At 35.6% G+C, this 14,470-nt stretch overlaps 1 protein-coding gene and 1 long non-coding RNA gene across 3 annotated transcripts; both read left to right on the top strand.

The window, feature by feature from the left end:
• The first annotated feature begins 8,594 nt into the window (after positions 1-8,594).
• Positions 8,595-9,224, top strand: LOC149476740 (uncharacterized). 2 transcript variants are annotated; one of them, XR_016317757.1, is made up of 2 exons: positions 8,595-8,765; positions 8,938-9,224. It is a non-coding gene; the product is annotated as an uncharacterized LOC149476740 (long non-coding RNA). The 2 variants fall into 2 exon arrangements; XR_016317758.1 differs by having other exon boundaries at positions 8,595-8,867.
• A 1,934-nt stretch (positions 9,225-11,158) lies between these two features.
• LOC149476739 (uncharacterized) lies at positions 11,159-14,197 on the top strand. The gene is made up of 5 exons (XM_089711252.1): positions 11,159-11,229; positions 11,965-12,112; positions 12,321-12,444; positions 13,421-13,606; positions 14,031-14,197. Exons 1-5 carry the CDS (start codon positions 11,159-11,161, stop codon positions 14,195-14,197), a joined length of 696 nt encoding a protein of 231 aa, XP_089567378.1.
• Positions 14,198-14,470: the final 273 nt, after the last annotated feature.

Here is a 14,470-nt window from a genome sequence, read left to right as displayed (position 1 = left end):
GAATTACAATTTGAATTTGAATTTGAATTTGATTTTGAGAGTTTGTGTTTGTGTTTGTGTTTGATTTTGAGAGTTTGTGTTTGTGTTTGTGTTCGTGTTCGCTGTTTGCTGTTCGCTGTTCGCTGTTCGCTGTTCGGTGTTCGGTGTTCGCTGTTCGCTGTTCGTGTTCGTGTTCGTGTTCGTGTTCGTGTTCGTGTTCGAATTGGAATTTGAATTTGAATTTGAATTTGAATTTGAATATGAATTTGAATAAAAATTTGAATTTGAATTTGAATTTGAATTTGAATTACAATTTGAATTTGAATTTGAATTTGATTTTGAGAGTTTGAATTTGATTTTGAGAGTTTGTGTTTATGTTTGTGTTCGTGTTCGTGTTCGTGTTCGCTGTTCGCTGTTCGCTGTTCGCTGTTCGCTGTTCGCTGTTCGCTGTTCGCTGTTCGCTGTTCGCTGTTCGCTGTTCGCTGTTCGTGTTCGTGTTCGTGTTCGTGTTCGAATTGGAATTTGAATTTGAATATGAATTTGAATTTGTATAAAAATTTGAATTTGAATTTGAATTTGAATTTGAATTTGAATTTGAATTTGAATTTGAATTTGAATTACAATTTGAATTTGAATTTGAATTTGATTTTGAGAGTTTGTGTTTGTGTTTGTGTTTGATTTTGAGAGTTTGTATTTGTGTTTGTGTTCGCTGTTCGCTGTTCGCTGTTCGCTGTTCGCTGTTCGCTGTTCGCTGTTCGCTGTTCGCTGTTCGCTGTTCGCTGTTCGCTGTTCGTGTTCGTGTTCGTGTTCGTGTTCGTGTTCGTGTTCGTGTTCGAATTGGAATTTGAATTTGAATATGAATTTGAATTTGAATAAAAATTTGAATTTGAATTTGAATTTGAATTACAATTTGAATTTGAATTTGAATTTGATTTTGAGAGTTTGTGTTTGTGTTTGTGTTTGATTTTGAGAGTTTGTGTTTGTGTTTGTGTTCGTGTTCGCTGTTCGCTGTTCGCTGTTCGCTGTTCGCTGTTCGCTGTTTGCTGTTCGCTGTTCGCTGTTCGCTGTTCGGTGTTCGGTGTTCGCTGTTCGTGTTCGTGTTCGTGTTCGTGTTCGTGTTCGTGTTCGTGTTCGTGTTCGAATTGGAATTTGAATTTGAATTTGAATTTGAATTTGAATTTGAATTTGAATTTGAATTTGAATTACAATTTGAATTTGAATTTGAATTTGATTTTGAGAGTTTGTGTTTGTGTTTGTGTTTGATTTTGAGAGTTTGTATTTGTGTTCGCTGTTCGCTGTTCGCTGTTCGCTGTTCGCTGTTCGCTGTTCGCTGTTCGCTGTTCGCTGTTCGCTGTTCGCTGTTCGCTGTTCGCTGTTCGCTGTTCGTGTTCGTGTTCGTGTTCGTGTTCGTGTTCGTGTTCGTGTTCGTGTTCGAATTGGAATTTGAATTTGAATATGAATTTGAATTTGAATAAAAATTTGAATTTGAATTTGAATTTGAATTACAATTTGAATTTGAATTTGAATTTGATTTTGAGAGTTTTTTGTTTGTGTTTGTGTTCGTGTTCGCTGTTCGTGTTCGTGTTCGTGTTCGAATTGGAATTTGAATATGAATTTGAATTTGAATAAAAATTTGAATTTGAATTTGAATTTGAATTACAATTTGAATTTGAATTTGAATTTGATTTTGAGAGTTTGTGTTTGTGTTTGTGTTTGATTTTGAGAGTTTGTATTTGTGTTTGTGTTCGCTGTTCGCTGTTCGCTGTTCGCTGTTCGCTGTTCGCTGTTCGCTGTTCGCTGTTCGCTGTTCGCTGTTCGCTGTTCGCTGTTCGTGTTCGTGTTCGTGTTCGTGTTCGTGTTCGTGTTCGTGTTCGAATAAGAATTTGAATTTGAATATGAATTTGAATTTGAATAAAAATTTGAATTTGAATTTGAATTTGAATTACAATTTGAATTTGAATTTGAATTTGATTTTGAGAGTTTGTGTTTGTGTTTGTGTTTGATTTTGAGAGTTTGTATTTGTGTTTGTGTTCGCTGTTCGCTGTTCGCTGTTCGCTGTTCGCTGTTCGCTGTTCGCTGTTCGCTGTTCGCTGTTCGCTGTTCGCTGTTCGTGTTCGTGTTCGTGTTCGTGTTCGTGTTCGTGTTCGTGTTCGTGTTCGAATTGGAATTTGAATTTGAATATGAATTTGAATTTGAATAAAAATTTGAATTTGAATTTGAATTTGAATTACAATTTGAATTTGAATTTGAATTTGATTTTGAGAGTTTGTGTTTGTGTTTGTGTTTGATTTTGAGAGTTTGTGTTTGTGTTTGTGTTCGTGTTCGCTGTTCGCTGTTCGCTGTTCGCTGTTCGCTGTTCGGTGTTCGGTGTTCGCTGTTCGCTGTTCGTGTTCGTGTTCGTGTTCGTGTTCGTGTTCGTGTTCGTGTTCGTGTTCGTGTTCGAATTGGAATTTGAATTTGAATATGAATTTGAATTTGAATAAAAATTTGAATTTGAATTTGAATTTGAATTACAATTTGAATTTGAATTTGAATTTGATTTTGAGAGTTTGTGTTTGTGTTTGTGTTTGATTTTGAGAGTTTGTGTTTGTGTTTGTGTTCGTGTTCGCTGTTTGCTGTTCGCTGTTCGCTGTTCGCTGTTCGGTGTTCGGTGTTCGCTGTTCGCTGTTCGTGTTCGTGTTCGTGTTCGTGTTCGTGTTCGTGTTCGAATTGGAATTTGAATTTGAATTTGAATTTGAATTTGAATATGAATTTGAATAAAAATTTGAATTTGAATTTGAATTTGAATTTGAATTACAATTTGAATTTGAATTTGAATTTGATTTTGAGAGTTTGAATTTGATTTTGAGAGTTTGTGTTTATGTTTGTGTTCGTGTTCGTGTTCGTGTTCGCTGTTCGCTGTTCGCTGTTCGCTGTTCGCTGTTCGCTGTTCGCTGTTCGCTGTTCGCTGTTCGCTGTTCGTGTTCGTGTTCGTGTTCGTGTTCGAATTGGAATTTGAATTTGAATATGAATTTGAATTTGTATAAAAATTTGAATTTGAATTTGAATTTGAATTTGAATTTGAATTTGAATTTGAATTTGAATTTGAATTTGAATTTGAATTTGAATTTGAATTTGAATTTGAATTTGAATTACAATTTGAATTTGAATTTGAATTTGATTTTGAGAGTTTGTGTTTGATTTTGAGAGTTTGTGTTTGTGTTCGTGTTCGCTGTTCGCTGTTCGCTGTTCGCTGTTCGCTGTTCGCTGTTCGCTGTTCGCTGTTCGCTGTTCGCTGTTCGTGTTCGTGTTCGTGTTCGAATTGGAATTTGAATATGAATTTGAATTTGAATAAAAATTTGAATTTGAATTTGAATTTGAATTACAATTTGAATTTGAATTTGATTTTGAGAGTTTGTGTTTGTGTTTGTGTTTGATTTTGAGAGTTTGTATTTGTGTTTGTGTTCGCTGTTCGCTGTTCGCTGTTCGCTGTTCGCTGTTCGCTGTTCGCTGTTCGCTGTTCGCTGTTCGCTGTTCGCTGTTCGCTGTTCGCTGTTCGTGTTCGTGTTCGTGTTCGTGTTCGTGTTCGTGTTCGTGTTCGAATTGGAATTTGAATTTGAATATGAATTTGAATTTGAATAAAAATTTGAATTTGAATTTGAATTTGAATTACAATTTGAATTTGAATTTGAATTTGATTTTGAGAGTTTGTGTTTGTGTTTGTGTTTGATTTTGAGAGTTTGTGTTTGTGTTTGTGTTCGTGTTCGCTGTTCGCTGTTCGCTGTTCGCTGTTCGCTGTTCGCTGTTTGCTGTTCGCTGTTCGCTGTTCGCTGTTCGGTGTTCGGTGTTCGCTGTTCGTGTTCGTGTTCGTGTTCGTGTTCGTGTTCGTGTTCGTGTTCGTGTTCGAATTGGAATTTGAATTTGAATTTGAATTTGAATTTGAATATGAATTTGAATAAAAATTTGAATTTGAATTTGAATTTGAATTTGAATTTGAATTTGAATTACAATTTGAATTTGAATTTGAATTACAATTTGAATTTGAATTTGAATTTGATTTTGATAGTTTGTGTTTGTGTTCGTGTTCGCTGTTCGCTGTTCGCTGTTCGCTGTTCGCTGTTCGCTGTTCGCTTTTCGCTTTTCGCTGTTCGCTGTTCGCTGTTCGCTGTTCGCTGTTCGCTGTTCGCTGTTCGCTGTTCGCTGTTCGCTGTTCGTGTTCGTGTTCGTGTTCGTGTTCGTGTTCGAATTGGAATTTGAATTTGAATATGAATTTGAATTTGAATTTGAATTTGAATTTGAATTTGAATTTGATTTTGAGAGTTTGTGTTTGTGTTTGTGTTTGATTTTGAGAGTTTGTGTTGGTGTTTGTGTTCGTGTTCGCTGTTCGCTGTTCGCTGTTCGCTGTTCGCTGTTCGCTGTTCGCTGTTCGCTGTTCGCTGTTCGTGTTCGTGTTCGTGTTCGTGTTCGTGTTCGTGTTCGTGTTCGAATTGGAATTTGAATTTGAATTTGAATTTGAATTTGAATTTGAATTACAATTTGAATTTGAATTTGAATTTGAATTTGAATTACAATTTGAATTTGAATTTGAATTTGATTTTGAGAGTTTGTGTTTGATTTTGAGAGTTTGTGTTTGTGTTTGTGTTCGTGTTCGCTGTTCGCTGTTCGCTGTTCGCTGTTCGCTGTTCGCTGTTCGCTGTTCGCTGTTCGCTGTTCGCTGTTCGCTGTTCGCTGTTCGCTGTTCGCTGTTCGCTGTTCGCTGTTCTATATCTACTTGAATTTGATTTTGAATTTGAATTACAATTTGAATTTGAATTTGAATTTGAATTTGAATTACAATTTGAATTTGAATTTGAATTTGATTTTGAGAGTTTGTGTTTGTGTTTGTGTTTGTGTTCGGTGTTCGGTGTTCGGTGTTCGGTGTTCGCTGTTCGCTGTTCGCTGTTCGCTGTTCGTGTTCGTGTTCGTGTTCGAATTTGAATTTGAATTTGAATTTGAATTACAATTTGAATTTGAATTTGAATTTGAATTACAATTTGAATTTGAATTTGAATTTGATTTAGAGAGTTTGTGTTTGTGTTCGGTGTTCGGTGTTCGGTGTTCGGTGTTCGCTGTTCACTGTTCGCTGTTCGCTGTTCGCTGTTCGCTGTTCGCTGTTCGTGTTCGTGTTCGTGTTCGAATTTGAATTTGAATTTGAATTTGATTGTGTTCGTGTTCGTGTTCGTGTTCGTGTTCGGTGTTCGCTGTTCGCTGTTCGCTGTTCGCTGTTCGCTGTTCGCTGTTCGCTGTTCGCTGTTCGCTGTTCGCTGTTCGCTGTTCGCTGTTCGCTGTTCGCTGTTCGCTGTTCGCTGTTCGCTGTTCGCTGTTCGCTGTTCGCTGTTCGCTGTTCGCTGTTCGCTGTTCGCTGTTCGCTGTTCGCTGTTCGCTGTTCGCTGTTCGCTGTTCGCTGTTCGCTGTTCGCTGTTCGCTGTTCGCTGTTCGCTGTTCGCTGTTCGCTGTTCGCTGTTCGCTGTTCTATATCTACTTGAATTTGATTTTGAATTTGAATTACAATTTGAATTTGAATTTGAATTTGAATTTGAATTACAATTTGAATTTGAATTTGAATTTGATTTTGAGAGTTTGTGTTTGTGTTTGTGTTTGTGTTCGGTGTTCGGTGTTCGGTGTTCGGTGTTCGCTGTTCGCTGTTCGCTGTTCGCTGTTCGTGTTCGTGTTCGTGTTCGAATTTGAATTTGAATTTGAATTTGAATTACAATTTGAATTTGAATTTGAATTTGAATTACAATTTGAATTTGAATTTGAATTTGATTTAGAGAGTTTGTGTTTGTGTTCGGTGTTCGGTGTTCGGTGTTCGGTGTTCGCTGTTCACTGTTCGCTGTTCGCTGTTCGCTGTTCGCTGTTCGCTGTTCGCTGTTCGCTGTTCGTGTTCGTGTTCGTGTTCGAATTTGAATTTGAATTTGAATTTGATTGTGTTCGTGTTCGTGTTCGTGTTCGTGTTCGGTGTTCGCTGTTCGCTGTTCGCTGTTCGCTGTTCGCTGTTCGCTGTTCGCTGTTCGCTGTTCGCTGTTCGCTGTTCGCTGTTCGCTGTTCGCTGTTCGCTGTTCGCTGTTCGCTGTTCGCTGTTCGCTGTTCGCTGTTCGCTGTTCGCTGTTCGCTGTTCGCTGTTCGCTGTTCGCTGTTCGCTGTTCGCTGTTCGCTGTTCGCTGTTCGCTGTTCGCTGTTCGCTGTTCGCTGTTCGCTGTTCGCTGTTCGCTGTTCGCTGTTCGTGTTCGTGTTCGTGTTCGTGTTCGTGTTCGAATTGGAATTTGAATTTGAATATGAATTTGAATTTGAAAAAAAAATTGAATTTGAATTTGAATTTGAATTTGAATTTGAATTTGAATTTGAATGTGAATTTGAATTTGAATTTGAATTTGATTTTGAGAGTTTGTGTTTGTGTTTGTGTTTGATTTTGAGAGTTTGTATTTGTGTTCGTGTTCGCTGTTCGCTGTTCGCTGTTCGCTGTTCGCTGTTCGCTGTTCGCTGTTCGCTGTTCGCTGTTCGCTGTTCGCTGTTCGCTGTTCGCTGTTCGCTGTTCGCTGTTCGTGTTCGTGTTCGTGTTCGTGTTCGAATTGGAATTTGAATTTGAATATGAATTTGAAGTTGAATAAAAATTTGAATTTGAATTTGAATTTGAATTTGAATTACAATTTGAATTTGAATTTGAATTTGATTTTGAGAGTTTGTGTTTGTGTTTGTGTTTGATTTTGAGAGTTTGTATTTGTGTTTGTGTTCGTGTTCGCTGTTCGCTGTTCGCTGTTCGCTGTTCGCTGTTCGCTGTTCGCTGTTCGCTGTTCGCTGTTCGCTGTTCGCTGTTCGCTGTTCGCTGTTCGCTGTTCGTGTTCGTGTTCGTGTTCGTGTTCGTGTTCTAATTGGAATTTGAATTTGAATATGAATTTGAATAAAAATTTGAATTTGAATTTGAATTTGAATTTGAATTTGAATTACAATTTGAATTTGAATTTGAATTTGATTTTGAGAGTTTGTGTTTGTTTGTGTTTGATTTTGAGAGTTTGTGTTTGTGTTTGTGTTCGTGTTCGCTGTTCGCTGTTCGCTGTTCGCTGTTCGCTGTTCGCTGTTCGCTGTTCGCTGTTCGCTGTTCGCTGTTCGCTGTTCGTGTTCGTGTTCGTGTTCGTGTTCGTGTTCGAATTGGAATATGAATTTGAATATGAATTTGAATTTGAATAAAAATTTGAATTTGAATTTGAATTTGAATTTGAATTTGAATTTGAATTACAATTTGAATTTGAATTTGATTTTGAATTTGAATTTGAATTTGATTTTGAGAGTTTGTGTTTGTGTTTGTGTTCGTGTTCGTGTTCGCTGTTCGCTGTTCGCTGTTCGCTGTTCGCTGTTCGCTGTTCGCTGTTCGCTGTTCGCTGTTCGCTGTTCGCTGTTCGCTGTTCGCTGTTCGCTGTTCGCTGTTCGTGTTCGTGTTCGTGTTCGTGTTCGTGTTCGAATTTGAATTTGAATATGAATTTGAATTTGAATTTGAATTTGAATATGAATTTGAAGTTGAATAAAAATTGAAATTTGAATTTGAATTTGAATTTGAATTTGAATTACAATTTGAATTTGAATTTGATTTTGAATTTGAATTTGAATTTGAATATGTATTTGAAGTTGAATAAAAATTTGAATTTGAATTTGAATTACAATTTGAATTTGAATTTGAATTTGATTTTGAGAGTTTGTGTTTGTGTTTGTGTTTGTGTTCGGTGTTCGTGTTCGTGTTCGTGTTCGTGTTCGTGTTCGTGTTCGTGTTCGTGTTCGTGTTCGAATCGGAATTTGAATTTGAATTTGAATTTGAATTTGAATTTGAATTTGAATTTGAATTTGAATTTGAATTTGAATTTGATTGTGTTCGTGTTCGTGTTCGTGTTCGTGTTCGTGTTCGTGTTCGTGTTCGTGTTCGTGTTCGTGTTCGTGTTCGTGTTCGTGTTCGTGTTCGTGTTCGTGTTCGTGTTCGTGTACAACACAAACACAAACACAATCCAAACACGAATTCAAATTCAAATTCAAATTCAAATTCAAATTTTTATTTAAATTCAAATTCAAATTCAAATTCACATTCACATTCACATTCACATTCACATTCAATTTCACATTCAACATTCACATTCAACATTCACATTCACTTTCACATTCACGCTTGGCGAACGTTCATAATGCTACATCCACACGCTGGCTGTTTGTCACAAACACCGCAAACAGCAAACAAAGTCCCAAACACCAACCACAATCACCCAACACAAACAGCCATCCACATGCTTGGCGAACGTTCATAATTTTTATGCTCATGTACGAAATTAAACTTATTGACGTGTTCCTTAACTGCTACACCATTTTAAAGATTTTTTTTAATCACTAGCTGTGAAGCAGAACGCTCCTTCTCCAAGATGTCATATGTAGAAAATAAATATAGGACAACAATCGATGATCGGCTAAATAATTTATCACTTCTTTCCATAAATTGTGATCTAACAAAAGACTTGCAATGTGATGACCAAATAAAAGAATTTGCAGCACAAAAATGCAGAAAGGTTGATTTCTAAATTACTTAGCTAAATTATTATTTAAATAACATAGAGTTTGGCTAACGAAAGATGAGACTGGCTTTTTATTTCGAAAATTTATATGGCAACACTTATAATTACGTAATTGTCATTAAAACCTGAGTTGTTGATGTGTCAAAGTGAAAATTATTTCCGCGATTTTAGTGATTTCTAATTGAAAACGAGACGAAAACATTGAAATGCGACTTAAAAAAAGTTCTTTTTACTATGATTAGTAAATTTGAAAAGAAACAAGTTGAAAGAGATGTAGTTTTCAAGGAAAAACAAGAGTGTTTACGTGAAATATCTCAATGCATTGTTAAGTGTGACTTTGATATTTTGATACTATTCATTTTGATTGCATTGTTTAATATTTATTATTTTGCAGGTAACATGGATGATACCAATAGTCCAGTTATAAACTATTCAAGCAACAATAAAAAAAATTGAATGATCTGTTTCGTTCAAAATGTATCAGTATCTTGACGAGATTTCTTCTATGACCGGACCATGTTATTCATGTTGAAGATAGTATAAAAAACGAGATGGAATAACTGCAGAAATGGAAGGGTTCATAATAAGAGTCAGAGATAATGATAGTGATTCTTACTATTCACTCGCGGTTGAATTTTTAGATTTAATATGATTATATTGATTAAACAAACTTTAATTGTATTTTTATTGTGTTTTTTCTTGCTTTCATTCGGTGTTCTTTTTTGTCTATCTGTATCACTTAACTGTACTAAGTATATTACATAAAACAATATTATAAAGATGAAGAGTTTGTTGTTTTTTTTTTGCTCGTAAGAAAAAATAATAAATAAAAGTATTAAAACTATATTTCCAACTATAACCTAAGTTGCCATATGTTGATTTTTTGAATTTGCCGCCTTTTTCCAGTCTCATCTTTCGTTAGCCAGACAATAACTGTCTCATAAGTCATACATAATCTGTCAGATTCTTTTACTAATTTATTATCAACTAGCGGTCCGCCCCGGCTTCGCCCGTGGTACATGTTTACGTTTTCTCTACATAAGAACCATCCTTGTACTTCAAGGAATATAATAAAAAAAGAATTATCGAAATCGGTTCAGCCGTTCTCGAGTTATGCGCTTACCAACACATTTTGCGATTCATTTTTATATATAAAGATTAAGGGCTGATTTTTCAATCCTTGGTTAAAATTTATTCGTCGAATAATGTATAAAACTACCATTTTAAAAATGTATTCTAATTACAGTTTACGTGACATTTTTATATTATCGTATATATATTTTTATATTATACTTTATTGGACGGATAAGTTTTATCCAAGCATGGAAAAATCAGCCCTAAATAACATTATTTTATTATATTTTTATTATCTCTATATTATGTATAAAAAAAAATACGTGTCACTTTGTTTGTCCGCGATAGACTCCTGAACTAATGAAACGATTTAAAATAAAATTTGATTGTGTTAAAATAACAAAATTGCGAAAGTAAGTATGAAACTAATATGAACATTTCCAAAAGAAAAGGCTCCTGGGTAGTTACAGCCCAGGGCCCCAAGAGTTCACGGTCCGGCCCTGTATGACTTTCTTCATATTTTAATTAAACGAACGAGCAAACGAATTATGAAGTTGTTAACTGCGAATAATAAAATTTTCGCCAGCGGCCGCCATCTCCACACATAAACACAGCGCTTGCAGCTCCTCTACCAATGATTAATGTGATGATGTTACGATATGATCAAATAATTTTGATCAATTCGTGAAAAAACCGCGCGTTTAGTTGCCCATATCGAGAAACGATTTCTTATCATTGATCTGCTCAAACCACATCATGTTGTGGCCAATAGACAATTAACCATTTCATGAAATGCGACCATTTCGTGTAATGATTAATCATTTCATGAAATGAGCAAATCTACGATATGGCCACGGCATATAATATATTAAATAACCAAATAGTTTCAATAAATAAGATTTATTTTCTACATATAAGTTGAAAATCAGCATGCAAACATCCTTTTACATGTTAGCAAAAGTTATTGAAGTAGGTATGCGATTTTTCATCAATTTGTTTTTCGAAAACTACAGATTTATTTTTCAAATTATCGCCTATTTTTTTTATCGGGGTTTGGGGGCCCTTTTAACCTCGGGGCCCTGGGCTGCAGCCCATAAAGCCCATGGGTAGATCCGGCCCTGACTATAAACTATCACTACATAGTATTTAAAAACAAAGTCGCTTTCTCTGTCCCTATGTCCCTAGGTCCCTATGTATGCTTAAATCTTTAAAACTACGCAACGGATTTTGATGCGATCTTTTTTAATAGATAGAGTGATTCAAGAGGAAGGTTTTATTATATAATTTATTATGTTTTAGACAAAGCGGGCGAAGCCGCGGGCAGAAAGCTAGTAAAAAATAAACACCTCAGTAGTTACAGACTATGGACATTAACAATATAAAAAATCTGTTAAACAGTCAATTTAATGCCATTTTTAATGTCAATTTTTTATGTAAAGTCCACAGGTCAATCAAAATCAATAGTCATTATTTGTATAAATATTTCTATAAATATCTTTTGTATTTTCTGTTTACTCAAGTTTTGTATACAATCGTGTAAAATGTCCGTTTTCGACGGCGAAATCGAATTTCAGTCTGTTTACATGGTTGATTATGCAAAGAAAAATAAACCGTAAGTTCACTTATACTTTTGAAATAATTTTTAAATAAAATCTCAACAAAAACATGTTGACCTAATACCGGAGCCGTTACGGGATCGCATGGAGCTCATTGATATGTCCGGTGAGATATCCTACTAGTAATATTATAAATGCGAAAGTTTGTGAGGATGTGTATGTCATGTTAAATGATGCCAAGACGCTACAGTAGTGTTTGTTCCAAGCGTCTCTAGTCTCTACATGTCTTAATTCTATTTCTACAAGCCTTAGATTAAAAAGCTTAGTTAAAAAGCTAGGTCGCTTTGCGACCTTCAGTCGGTAAAAGTTTATAATATATTACAATAGTATTTGTGCCTTACTAAACGGCCAAATCCATACTAATATTATAAATGCGAAAGTAACTCTGTCTGTCTGTCTGTTACTCAATCACGCCTAAACTACTGAACCAATTTTCATGAAATTTGGTATGAAGATATTTTGATACCCGAGAAAGGACATAGGCTACTTTTTATCCCGGAAAAATGACGCAATCCCGGAAATCCCACGGGAACGGGAACTATGCGGGTTTTTCTTTGACTGCGCGGGTTAAGCCGCGGGTGGAAACCTAGTCACATACATACATATATTGTAACTAAGCTATAGAGTTTGTTAAGTTTTGTTCGTTTAACAAATGTTTGCAGTGAATACGAGCCCTTCTAAAGCCATGTATACGACGCTCTACTTAACTTCTTAAATCTTTTAATTTCTAGCAAGAGTCCTCGTCGCAAGGCCATAGACGACAATTGTCTCATCGTAGGTCTGAGTCGCGATTCTCTGAAAGCCCGTGAGGAACCACGCAAATGTCCTGATGTGTTGTGCCCTATCGATTTTGAACATTACAAGACAGCTGTTGAGAGGGTGATGCCGTGATGGGCTTTTATATTTTTTAATAATATCTACTGTATGATTCCAGTAGTAACGTGTTCTAATTAGAATTAGAATATTTAGATATCTATTTACTGCCTACTCTACCATCGTAAAATCAATTTTTTTTTATTAGAACATACATGGAAATTTAAGTATAAACTGTTATTGAAATAGCGTTTTTTTTTCTAATACGCTTCAGTTTGCTGAAGATTACCCAATAGCAACGAAAAAATACATGAGCAAGGACATTGACCCCACTCCTGTAGACCATGAGATTCAGGACTTGAAAAGGACCGAGTATCTAACGAAGTATTGCTCCAGAGGTAATCTTTTATATCTACATATATAAATTACATACCTATATGTTATTAGGTCCCTATTTATGCTGTCACCTGTTGCGAGTAAATCTCAAATAATAAAACACGCTAACTGCATATGTATCTCTCGTTAAAGTTACCTATGAGAGCCTTTTCAATAGGGAGAACAGAGACATAATTTAACCCGAAATTTACCTGCTATTAGTTAGAACCATAGAAATCTAAATAACAAGACACATAGAAGTGCTGTAATGTCATAATTCGTATGAAAACCGCTGTCGCCAAAATCAACACATTCAAACCGAAAGCTAAACAGTACACACAAGTAAAGTATGCCTTTTATTGGACAGCTTGATTTTAGTGAAAACTAACTTATCTATTAAATTAAGCTTTTGAATATGTATCCTAACGCAAGAATTTACGGTTTATTTTAGAATAACATCCCTAAGTATAGGAGACTTTTTGCTCCAATACGAACAAACGTGATAATAAGAATGGTCGACTGTGTCATTCATTGTTATTTCGATTACTATGGTGACACTCGTAATACTTGTAAATATTCTATAATTTTAAGGAAAAACGGCATTATTTCTAAAAAAAAATATTTTCCGATGAAATATTATTCCTTTATAAGTATAATTACAACTGAAGTGGAAGAATTTCCGCAATGGGAATTGCTGAAACACACCATGTACACACTCATACGTCTCCAGAGCAACTGAACAGTGACGAATGCACTGGTGTTGTGCAAATCACCTGAGTGGCGACAAGGTCACGCACGCTTACGACTTCTAGTGTCTTGTTATTTAGATTTCTATGAGTTAGAACATAGGCCATGGAAATATAAAATACCCCAGACTACCAGATATATTCGCATTATCATTACAAATTTTTCTTACTTAATCCTATTATAAATTTCCTACCACATTCATCCTATTGTCGCTTTTACCAAAACTAAAAAGTAAAACATCGCTAAATGCAGAACTACCCTTCATGTCTGTGAACCTGGCGCGTCGAGCCCGCGCGTTGCAGACACTCCGCTTGCCAGACGACATCTACATACCAGACACTAGCCAGAAGGGATCGTACAGACCCCCCAAGCCGGAGAAATACGCTGACCCACCGTCCGCTATGTCTATGAAACCTAAGTTTGATAATTCTTTAACGAGTAAGTTTAAGTGTTAAGTTATGTTTTTCAAGAGATGCGTGTGCGATGATAAACAGTCAAGGAATTTTTCTTGTCGTTTATTTTTATGAATCATGGCATCATATAAACTATTAGTCAATTAAATTTACCTTTACCAATTTACCATCTCCTTTAGCCGAAGCTTTGTACATGTTTTTCTTTTATGTTCTTTCTGTATATCTATGTATTTCTTATGTGTGTGTAAGTGTTAATTAAATAAACTGCTACAGCAATATCGTAACACATGTATAGAATGTATAGATAACATCTTCGAAAAAAAAGAGATCTATTAATCATATCATTTTTTAAACTGCTGCACTTTATCCTAAGTTACCATTTATCGTAAATTTAATTATACCTTTATCGTAAATTTAATTATAAGATAAACATTTTATGTCATTTTCAGAGGAACTCCGCCGCATCTTGCGCGTGCGCACCGGCGACACAAGTTACGGCGTCAGTCACGACCTCCTCGCGCGTGTGGTGTTAGAAAAGAACCCCTTTGGACCCGCACGGGAGGAACCCAAATATGGACGGTGGAAGAATCGATACTTTTACACGTATAGACTGTAGTTTTGCTTGATTGTATGATTGGTTTGGTAATAAAGATTTGAAATGGAATTGCGTTTTTTAATTTCATACTTCTTTTTATTATATAAAACACCCTTGCTCGTGCTCTTTTAAGAAACAATTCGATATATTTTAATTAACTTCCTAGTTTTATGGCAATTTACTTAGAAATATTATGTACCACTTATTTATTACTTACATGAAAAAATATCGTAAAAGTCCGTTGAGTTCGTCGATGTGTGGGCGATGTGTACCTACAGTCGAATTGAGAAACTC

This window comes from Colias philodice, chromosome 26 (assembly GCF_061535455.1).
Source record: "Colias philodice isolate Cphi_HAF_F1 chromosome 26, ilColPhil1 Martin Lab GWU primary, whole genome shotgun sequence".
In the NCBI taxonomy this organism is placed as follows: domain Eukaryota; kingdom Metazoa; phylum Arthropoda; class Insecta; order Lepidoptera; family Pieridae; genus Colias; species Colias philodice.
Note: the sequence above shows the minus strand (reverse complement) of the source record. Positions and strands in the feature narration are given on the sequence as shown.